At 42.1% G+C, this 11,677-nt stretch overlaps 1 protein-coding gene across 1 annotated transcript in view; it reads right to left on the minus strand.

The window, feature by feature from the left end:
- Nucleotides 1-11,677, minus strand: part of LOC116884172 (proton myo-inositol cotransporter) — a 143,198-nt gene that overhangs the window by 78,848 nt on the left and 52,673 nt on the right. Inside the window, exon 2 of the mRNA XM_032885323.1 lies at nt 4,217-4,380. Within this exon, the coding sequence (XP_032741214.1) occupies nt 4,217-4,380 (164 nt within the window). The remainder of the gene's footprint in view (nt 1-4,216; nt 4,381-11,677) is intronic.

The raw sequence follows: 11,677 nt of genomic DNA on the forward strand, positions 1-11,677 counted from the left end.
AATAGAAATTTTCATATAGTCGTATTATCTTAGCTTTTGGACAGTAGGCCCAGCACATTTTTCAAATATCTAACATTTAAAATATATCTTCCAAATACAGACAGATTTCAGGAGATATTGCCTAGGATGATTGGCTTTCTCAATGATGCCTATTTTTGATCAAGATTCTCAAATTTCAATGCTCAATGTAATCATTTCTTGTGGGGGAATCTCGAAAGGCAACTGTGTCTGAAGCTTCTGCCTTTAAAAATCTTCCAACATGAAAAACTCAGGGACTGGGTCGTCCTGGACACAGTGACCTCTCAGCCGCTAGAGTTCATTCATCATCTGGGACATCCTGAACCACAATGCCTGGGTTCCCATATCATCTGGGGCACTCTGAACCCCAAAGGCTAGAACTCCTACATCATCTGGGCCACTCGAAACCGACAGCCACTGGAAGCCACATTGATTTCTATCTTAATCCAATTTTGAGGAAAGTAAATCTTGAAAAGCCAGTTAATTGCATGAGGAACATTTGTAGATCTTGGCTTCCACTTGGAGTGAATTCTGGGATATACCCTGACCTCAGAGTCAGTTGTACTTTCAGAAGATGGGGTCTGGGTGTCAGAGCTCCACTGGGGACTGTGCCACTCAGGAAAAGATCTTAGATCATAGTCAACTTCGCAGGGAGCATAGCTTCTTAAGTGATTCCGTTTATGGTATTAATTCGAAAATTATCTTGAGAAACACAACTTTAGCTTGCTTCATTCTGTTATACCATGAAACTACCTGAATCATCCATGTTGTTAGAACTTGTTAGCCTGCAACAGTACGATACTATACTGTAGCCTTTGTCCACAGATTCATTGTTGTCATGGGATACATGATGTTGTCAAGTTCATAATATAGGACTGACGCTTCGTTATGTTCTTTAGTTTTTTAAGAGAAATGTTGAGGGGTATTCAGAGACGACTGCTCAGACACTGGTCTAAGCCAATAGAAAGTCTTTAGTAGCGGGCCAGAGACTACACTGGATATTCATGATTCTAGTGTGCCCCGAGCCTTTCTCAGAGTAAGCTTTTAAATGCAAAAGCCATGTCTGAGTTGAGCGACACCACTTAACAAGAACAACTGAACTAACCAGAATTGGAGCCACAGAAGCCTAAAGCAAGTTAGTACATTTTGATTCTCTCCTAGAACTATGAATTTTGACGGATTAGGTCTTCGTTTTAGTTTTGGCAGGTGATGATGTCTAGGGGCTGACTTTTACAGCCTGATTGGTACTTCTATCATGGAGTCAGTAGTGCTAAGGTCTGGAACCCTGTTTGTTATTGTTTGTTTGTTTGTTTGTTTGTTTTAATTTCTCTTAACCAAGTACACTGGTACTTTTGGAATTTTGGTGACACTCTCCTAATAAAGACATTGTCTACGGAAAGTAAGATATGTTGGATAAATGTTATTTTGAAAATATTTGGTGTAATGTTACATTAATTGACTGGTAGAGAGTTTGTTTCACGAGTAAATTGCTCAGTGGAAGTGATTTTTCTTTTCCAGCCCCCAGCTCTCACAAACGTGCCTCAGTTCTACTAGGAAGATGCATGTGCTACAGAACTTACTGCTAGAGGCTGAGACAGGGTCGAGGAACCCACACTTTCAAATACACGGCCTTGCCCTTGCCGAGGGATATAGCCTATCTGAGACATTTTCATAAACTTTGCACTACAAAAAAAATTGTTTATATTTTCCTAAGACTTAACACCCATACCTTCTTCAGAAAGCACTGTTCATTGAAAGAAGAAATTGCTATAAATTGTTAAAAAAAACAGTTTCAACTATCTCAACAAGCCAGCAAAATACTAAAGTGTCTGAAGACTACAAAACATTCCTTACTTAAAACACAGAGTACATATTTTATATTTTTTGCATTAAATTTTTTTATCTAGGATTTAATTTTTTCAGTAATTTTAAAGAAATTATTATAAAACCTATCTAAGTTATTTGTGATGAGTTAATTGTTTTAACTTGATTGCATCTGGGATCACAGAGAGACACAGCTCTGGGGAGGTGCATAAAGGTATTCCTAGGTAGATTAGCCAAGGGAGGGATGCTACAGAGATAAATGGTCCAAGTAAAGAAGACTTTGGTTGGCCTGTCTTATCTCCTTGCTGGTGAGGGCGTCTACTCTGCTGATGTTGCTATTGCTGCTTCTCCGGCCTTCAACTGCAGACCAAAAATTAGGGGCTGTACGTCCACGCCTTCAGTGCCAGACTGAGGGAGCTAAATCATGCAGGCCCCTGGATTGAGAAGTTCTCAGCTTCTCCACGGTGAGGGAGCCATTGCTGGATTATCCAGTCCATATAGCAAAAAAATCAAATAAAATAGTCCCTTTATAATATACATCAGTTCTATAAATTCTATTCCTCTAGAGCCTATAAAATTGACATATATAGGCACAAATTCATTAACCCAATTCACTATTATATAGTATTATAGCATAATATAACATGATTAAGATTAATCTTTTTTTTATTATTTTGAGACAGGATCTTGATATGTAGTATGCACTGGCCTTATCTTACTGTGTGGCCAAGGCAGGCCTTACGTTCTTACAAAGATCCGATTCTCCTATTTTTGCCTACCGAATGCTATAATTATGGAGAGGTAGAATCCGGTCCATATTTGTTGTAAAAGTGAGAGAGAGAGAGAGAGAGAGAGAGAGAGAGAGAGAGAGAGAATGAATATATACAGGCGTAGTCAATCAATGGATTAGAGTGACTCATTAGTTTGTAATGATAGATTACCATTGGTAGAGCAGTCCTGAAAAATACATTCACAAGGTAGGCTAGAGATTGGATTGAGGCTCACGGCAACGCTAAGAGATGGTGTCAAGTGCTTTCTGTGCATGCTTGGGGACCCGTGTTCAATTGCCAGTGCCCTCAGATGTGACATCTTATGTCTAAAATCCTAAGACCCGTGAGTAGTGGAGACAGGAGTATCATTGGTGTTTCCTGTCAGCTACTCTAACCAATCCGTGAGCTCCAGGTTCAGTGGGAGACCCTGTTGGAGTGGGAGGCCCTTTCTCAGCATCAAGAAGAGACATACGTAGGTTCTCCTAGCGTGTATTATCTCGTTCTTGCATCTTTTCTCTAGGCTAAAGGCCTCTTCTTACTTCAGCAGGTTTAGAAGTGTCTGCTCTAAAACCTTCTCTTGTCCCTCATCCGTCTTCCCTTAATTTGGGACTCCTAGGTATCACCCTGAGCCCTAGGCGACCCTTTGCCTTTGCTGCAGTGCTAACAGTTGGAGTGAACGTCTGTCCACTGAAAACAGGGCTTCTCCCTATTGAGGTAAGATCGGGACTGGGAACATCCTGCTCGTTCCAGGACGCAAGGCTGGAACCCCTAGGAACCGATGTTGGAAATCAATGCATTTTCACTCCCCAAACTGCGGTAAGTGCTAAAGCGGTTTTGTGAGGTGAAATTTTAAGATACAATTTTGTTTAGGTAGATTTTAGTGAATGCTACTCTAGAATCGTTGTGTTTAAGTGTAAAACACACATTTTGCTCCAAATATAAAGTTGCTGTGGGAATACAGCCAAACGTGTTTGTACCTTTGGGGAAAAAATTGCTTGTAATTGTCTAACCATGTAAAGACAGCATCAAAGGTGGGTCCCTTTCCAGAGAAACAGGAGGTGAAACGAACAGCTTTTAACTCAAAAGGCATTTGTGTCTTTCCTTTGTTTACTATCCTATCAGCACACACTTGACCAATTAGATTTTGCCCTAGCATTTAGGTCCATTTAAACGTTTTTAACAAGTCTTCCCTTGCTTTGTGAAGGAAGATTCTAATATTTCTTCCATGCTATTCCAAATTCAAAACTACAGTGTTGCAAAATGAGATCATAAATGACAAGTTTTTCAAGCAAGGGCAGAGAACACTGGCAATGCTCTGCACCTTTGCTTCCAGGAGCAGCTCTCCAACTGTTGACAGAAACACACCCTCAGTAAATGTGTCCTCACTACGCCTTCGTATAGCACCCTTGTTTCCAGCCACTTTACCACAGAACTGGTTGAACAACCTTACCTTTTATTTACTTGATTTCTGTCAAGCATTCTAGATGTGTGGCACTCAGCTCAAAAAAAAAAAATCACACTCAGAATCTGCTGTTATCTTTTGAGAGAATCCCTGTCACCATTAGAAGGTATATGAAAGCAGGAGTCTCCATCCAGGCACCTACCTGCCAAACTGCCAAAGGTGAGCTTCCTGCGGCCCACCTTCTCCACGAGCCAGACTCCCACCAGTGTGAAAATGAAATTGGTGAACGCTGTAATGGAAGCCAGCCATATTGCAAGTCTGTCATCTTCCACGCCGGACATCTGCAGGATGGTTGCGCTGTAGTACCTGCGAGCAAAGAACAGACTGGTTGGTGTTGGTAGTCATTCAGGGAGGCTGTCAACCACACAGAAAGACGCAGCCACCCGGAAAAAAATAAATGGCTAATTCCACTAACAGCATTGTTACAAGAATTCATGTGAGCCCTTTACAGGATCACATGGAGGAACCATTCTTATAGCTATTCCAGAGAAAGAAGACTGAGTCCTTCCAAAATGAAATGTTCCACCCTTAACACAGTATCGGACAACAGGTTCACTACAGCCGTCAATGAGTAGCTGTAAAATGGTGGAGTGAAGGGACTGAGTATAATGGGGTCATGGTGGTGGTGGAGCATGTGAAGGATCTCTGCAGAGAAGCTGCAGGAGAAGGTCGTGTCAGGATGTACAGCTTTGTATGAGATGAGGCACTGACCTGTGCACACAAGAATGGTTTGGTGGTTTCTGGGAGGTTAAGTCTCCAGCATGAGCTATTTCTCTTATTTACTGGAATCCAACGAGACAACAATTTTCTCATGAATTACTTTTTTATTGGAAGAACTCAAACACCCAGAGCCCACTCTCAACCGTGGCCTTGCCTAGCTTTGTGACATTCTGAGTGAGACAGTGGGTGTTTGAGCAGTATGTGAAATCGAGCTGGTCATTTTCATAGCAAAAGGAAAAAACCCTGAAGCTTTTAGATATTTATCGATGCTTACATAATGTTTCAAAGGGGAAAACCTGCGTTAAACATGCATCTTTGATTCATTGATGACTTGTTTGCTAGTTTTTAAGCTAAAGAGGATGGCTCTTAGAGGAAATATTAACAGCATCACAGCTCATTCATCTTGACACTGTATCTTTTTCTTTGAAAAGAGCAATCCAAATTTACAAGTTACTGTGCAACATGGAGGATCTATTTTACTGAGCGCAGTAACAATTACATAAGATGAGCAGTTTGAAGAGTCTGAACGATGACAGCTGTTACAGAACCAGGGATCCCCAGTGGAGTCGCCCCTGTCATGAAAATGGTGAATGTTTTCAGAGGATAAAGCAACGAAAAATAAATCTGTGAACGTGATCCCTTCCATCTGGACAGCGCTTTTTCCAGAACGATTTTCAAGTGCCACCGCACACGTGAATGCAGAGGTCTGAACAACAAGGGCCTTTGTGTCATCTGCAGAAGAAAATGAACACTCGGTCTCACAAGGCAGAACTGTTCAGGAAAACGCAACTATGTAATGCGGAAATGCCGTGGTACCTGCTATGCTACTCCATGCCAGGGTCTTCCCAGTGTTCTAGCAGCCAGGACCAAGACACTGAATAGAATCATTCTCAAAAAAAGGAGCGATGGAAAGGAAACAAGGCTATTCTAATGTTTACTTAAAACTTGCAAAACTTTACAGAATGCAAAGGAAAGCAGTATTAAATTGTGTTTACTTAAAATAAAACGTTATATAGGTGTAAAACTTTGTTCTTACTAGAGCTTTAGGGGCAACATGTGATCAGACACTGCCCTGGTATTCAAAAACCTGAATTCTGTTTCCATCACTGAAGTATATTGTCCAGGGTAATATTTATTGGTCTTCATTTGCTGAACATTTACTTATGGATCGTATATCGCTGTCCTCAAGACACACTCGTTGGTATTAGAGAATAAAAATGGAAGCAAATCATTTTATTTACGGTGTGGAATGAGGAAAAAAAACCCAATTTCATTTAATGTGTAATGTGCCTCCATGAAATTTAATATTTGTTCTGCCATGAAGAATCGTAGTCATTTTCTAGCAGGCAATCCTGAATGGTGGTGAAGGTGAGGCAACTGACACACGAAGGATGGAGATGATCTATCCAAGAACCCTCTTATTTCCCGCGGGTTGAATGCATGGTGAATCTATGCAGAGGCTGCCCAGTCCCCCTACCTCCCTGCCTACAACGAGCAACCTTTGAGAGCAGTCGTGGTTGGACTCTGTTTCATAGGCAATGAAATAACCAAATGGAATTGGAAGAGAAACCTCAAAAGGACACCCGTTCTATGAGCAGACTGCTCTGGGGGACTTCTGGATAGGGTGACAGGCTAGGAACCGCCTTTGTCTGACTTGTTGAAACAGAAGTATCGAGAAAGAAAGAGACTCTATTTCAATCGAAGAAAAAGGGATGAACATCAGAAATCTGCAAGAGGAGCAGTGAGACAATGGTAGGATCAAACACAAGTTCCCAGAAGGAAGCCTTGCTGACCACAGCTCTGGCTATGTGCTATCACGGTGGGAGGTGGAACAGACTTCTCAGCTAAAGGTTACTGGCAATGTGGATCCTCCAAAATCTGTAACTCCCCCTCTTGATTTCAAAGGTACTGAAATGGCTAGAAGGCCAGATTAAGAGCTTGGAATTGACAAAAGGGACCAATGACCCTCAAGCCAGCCGGTAAGTGAGGAAATCGATCAGTACCCAGAGGTTGGTACCAGCAAGACACTAAAGGAGCAAAGTTGGAAGGAGGTTTGATCACAGGAGCAGAGAAAAGGGAAATGAAATGTTATGAGAGGAGCAGACGAGTAAAGGAGAGACAAGAAAGAGCCTGTCATGTCTGCCACATGGAACTAGAAAGTCGCTCACGTCAGGAGAGGAGATACTGTGAACAAAGGGTAATCTAGCCAACTCGGAAAACAATTTATAAGCTTACAGAAACATTAGCAGGCTTTCTTAGTTACAACTTCACTTCAAATGACCTCAGCTCACCAGTTAAATGTATGCAGGCTGGCTGGCTAATTAAAAAAAAAAAAAAAGGACTCAACTCTCCTCTGCAAGAAACCTAAGCCATAATTGAAGGTTTAATATATGTAAATGCTAGTGTGTTCATGAATTATGATGTGAGCCAACTTTAAAAAGGTTATTTTTCTACTTTCACTGGTGTGCTTTCATTGTGTACTATACTGGGTCCCCTCAGGACATTCTCATGCAAGGAAGCAGTGCCCTCTGGGTAAACGCTTTACGGGGCAACCTCTGACCTTTCTGCACCCTGCCCCATTAGTTCTTTTGGCTCTTCTGGGCCTTTCCAATTCCTTCCTGTCGCATATACACACGTGACTTATCATCTGTGAACCATAATGTGACATACGTATCCAGGAACACAACTGAAAGGGAACATGCACTATTTTGCCCCTAGACTGGCCTAATTTGTTTAATATGATCATCTGGAATTGCAGTCGCATTCCTGAAAAATCTACGTTTGTCCTATGTCCGTCAGTGTTTTATGTGACGGGTTCCCACTAAACTTACTACCCTCTGAACATTTTTATGCAATAGTTTGAATTTTCAAGGGACTAGGCCTTCATTTAAAACTTAAGACAAAGCCTAAGAAATCCCCACCCCCTTAGTTTAAGAACACAGGAACAGAAAACGCATTCTCATTTAGACTCCTGTACTCAGATAAAACTTTCGCCTCCTCCTCCTCCTCCTCCTCCTCCTCCTCCTCCTCCTCCTCCTCCTCCTCCTCCTCCTCCTCCTCCTCCCTCCTCCTCCTCCTCCTCCTCCCTCCTCCCTCTTCCCTCCTCCTCTTCTTCAAAAAAAAAAAAAGCATCGTCTTCTTCAGAAGCTCCCTGGCAACCCTCAGCCCTCTCGCAAGGCAAGCACCAACTCTTTCCCCAATGAAAGAGAAGCCTGAGCCCACAGAGACTCTTTCGGACCTCCTGGGTAGGACTCAAGAACAAAAGGGGTGGGGCTTGCGCATGCGCTGCTGTCTCAGCTGTGAGGTACGCCTTCCAAACTTGAATTTTAAATGACAGGCAAATAGCTCTAAAATTTACAGCAACTTTTAAGAAGCAGTGAAGGGCTGTGGACAAATTGTCACATATTTAACACAATTTGTATATTAAATCAACACGCACACAAAGCATGTCTTTTTTTTTTTTTTTTCCGAAGCTGGGGAACGAACCCAGGGCCTTGCGCTTGCTAGGCAAGCGCTCTACCACTGAGCTAAATCCCCAACCCCTACACAAAGCATGTCTTAAGAACGTTCAAAACTTCATCCTTTAGCCTCTTAAAGTTACTGCTTTTTCTTTTTTATTCTGTCAATTTTAAAGAGTAGACAGATATATAAATGACTTACTGGTTACTTAGATTTATTTACCACAGACTATCAAAATAATTGAGAATTGTTATAATTTAAGAAGATTAAAAGACTATCAGACAGAATACATATGTGGTGTGTGTGTGTGTGTGTCTGTGTGTGTGTGTGTGTGTGTGTGTGTGTGCGTGCGCACGCGCACTCAATGGCAATTAGTGAGAAATGATCCATGAATTTGAAGGGGAGTGGGGAGGGATATGTGGGTGGGCTTGGAGGGAGGAGAGAGAAGGGAGAAATGTGGTAATCATGTAATAATCTCAAAGATAAAATACAAGAAGGTAACAGCCAGGACACTTGTAGTCAATGAATCAAGAGACAAAGGAATACAGCTAAGCCTGTCACAGCAAGTGCAGAAAATGATAGCAATACCTTTCTTACAAAATTAGAAACAACGTCTTCTAGCCAACAACAACAACAACAAAAAAATCCCCTGTAAGAATATTGCTGTCATACATCAAAGGCACATGGGACATGCTCTTCCTGGCAGTGAGGGCTGCCTTAAGTAGTCCAAGTTTAACTGTGAGCATTTTGTCACAGATACGCTAACGTGGCACCACACTTGGTTGCCCCAGTATTACAAAACAGCTTCTACCAGTTAGTACTGGTGCTGGCCGGCTTCAACTGAATGGGCTGTGTTTGGGCTGAAATGTACTCTGGCCAATGAGAGGAGTAAATCAGAGAGTAGCTGATCAACTATCAGTCCTAGAAGATTCACATCCAAGTTTCATTCGGGAGGCTCTGTCATTAGCTCCTGAAACATCAGCCTGTGTTTACATGTCATGCATAAGAGGGTATGTACTGAAGACACGGTTAAAAATGGCGTGACGGCAATCTCAGCTTTTGGGAACACTGGACGAGAAAATAAGATGCTTTCTCAAACACAGTTAACCCTCTCCTCCAAACAAAGACATCAATAGCAGCAACAAGGGAAAGCACACACACACACACTCACACACACACATTCACACACACACACGGGGGGAAAGAGAGAGAGAGAGAGAGAGAGAGAGAGAGAGAGAGAGAGAGAGAAAGAGAGAGAGATTTTCTCTTAATTGAAAAATATTTTCCTGTTGAAATAAAGTAGGAAGGAATTTTATGAAAGTTAAATCAACAGCTTTAAGAAGAAAAACAGTTAATTGAGATATTAAAAGTTGTTTTAAAACCTTCAAGGACATTTTATGTATCTTTGCTATCTGTGCTAGAACACAGACGTATGACACAAAGGCAATGGTGAAAGTTATAAAATCGGAAATTAAGATTGTGCCTATTTCAGATCAGGCCTGAGTTCTGACCTAACACGCCAGTGAATTACATATCATGCTAACCTGTAATCGCGTCATAATCCAAAAATCATGTCGACCATTGAAACAAGTAATTAATAGCCATATTTAATACATCAAAAGAATTTTCAAAGTTTACATATTTTATTAGTCTTTAGGCTAAGCCAAGGAAAAATGTGACAGTGTCGAGGGTCTTCCACAGTTCCCCGATGTTCCCAACAGGAAGTCCTTCTGTCTTAGCAGATCCTATTGACCTTCCTTCTCTATAGACCCCAGGAAGAGCACACGCCTTCCTCACCAGCCTGATCCTCCTTTACATCTCACTGATGAGGCAGATGCTCTCTAATCTGACCTTCGGTCCCCCAATGTGCTAGAATAATCTATCCCCCTTTTCCATAAAGCATTCCTGCATTGGACGCTGGACACTGGACATTTGGGATGCCACTTGGGCTCACACCTGCCACCTGTCAAGCTGTGAGGCTATGCCTATGGGCGACGGCTCCAAACCCATTGGTATGGTTCTGTAATAACATAGTTTAACTCAATAAAATACGAACACTAAACATGAGTCGTACTAAGAACAGACCCTGATTTTTTGGACGGGCAAGGGGTACGGAGGCAAGACAATGCTGTGGGACATCGTAACAGTTCAGAGGTAAACAAGGAGAAGCAGGGAGATTCCTTGCCCTGGCTCTCTTCTCAGGTTTGTTTCAGTCCTTGCTCACTTGGAAAGAAACTAAAGCCTGAAATTCACATACAACACGGGTGTGATTTGCTCAATAAAACCAACAGGGTTGTTAAAACTGTGGGCACGCTATTAAAGGGTGATGGGAGATAAAACGACCAGAACATGATTATGGGGGTGTGCATGTAACTGTCCCATGATATGATTGTTGCATGTCCATGTAACTGTCCCACCAAAAGGTTACAGTGTATCCATGTAACTGTCCATAAGGTTACAGTGTATCCATGTAACTGTCCATAAGGTTACAGTGTATTCATGTAACTGTTCCAGTAAAGTGGAATCCGTGGGTCCTAATTATGTAAGGTTAGAGAGCATGCCTTTTCCCTATCAAGTTTCAATTCCCCACATTGTTTAACAACATACCAGATGTGAATTCTTTCAGATCACTGGGATCCAGAGGCTATGCTGATTTCCTTCACTTCTTATATTCCTCAGAGCCTGAGGTGATGGAGCATAAAGTAAGAGGAAGGACACCATCTTCATTCCTTCCCCACTCTACTCTCTGTTTACCTTCTGACCACTAATTATCCCATGGAGATTTGTGACCTCACAGATTTCTTTCCATTCTTTGATCCTCAGAGAGTATAGGTGGTGGGACACACACACACACACACACACACACACACACACACACACACACACACACACACACACACACAAGCTAATTATTAGACTTCCTCAAGTCAGAGCCACCCGCTCAGATCAGCACCCGAATCTCCAGCCACACAGCTCTTTACTCTTGAAACTCCTCCATAAACCTCTCCTTGCAGTTGCCATCATCAGTGACTCCTGCTGAGTCACCATATGTTATCAATTACGGTGTCCTGCAGAAGGACGCAGAGCCCAGTCAGCCATCCAACCTGGCCTCCATCTCTTAACTTGTTCATTCAAGGTATGGTATCAAGAAACGTCTATTTCCGGCAGGTTTTCAGAGGGGCTGAAGGCGCTTTGAAAACTGTGTCGCCATCCCATCTCAATGATGATTTTTGTTTCAATTTCTTCAATATTTTAGCTGTGTTGTCTTTGTCACATGTGTCCATGTCCATGTGACATGTGTCCATGTCACAAAGTATGACTACTTGCATCCAGTTAATCCACTATTTACCTCCAGCTAGCAGCTAAAGGGGGATTGAGAAAAAAAAATGTATTGGAAAGTCCCAGGATGTGGAGTTTCTCAGTC

The sequence above is a fragment of the Rattus rattus genome, chromosome 1 (assembly GCF_011064425.1).
Source record: "Rattus rattus isolate New Zealand chromosome 1, Rrattus_CSIRO_v1, whole genome shotgun sequence".
Lineage (NCBI taxonomy): Eukaryota > Metazoa > Chordata > Mammalia > Rodentia > Muridae > Rattus > Rattus rattus.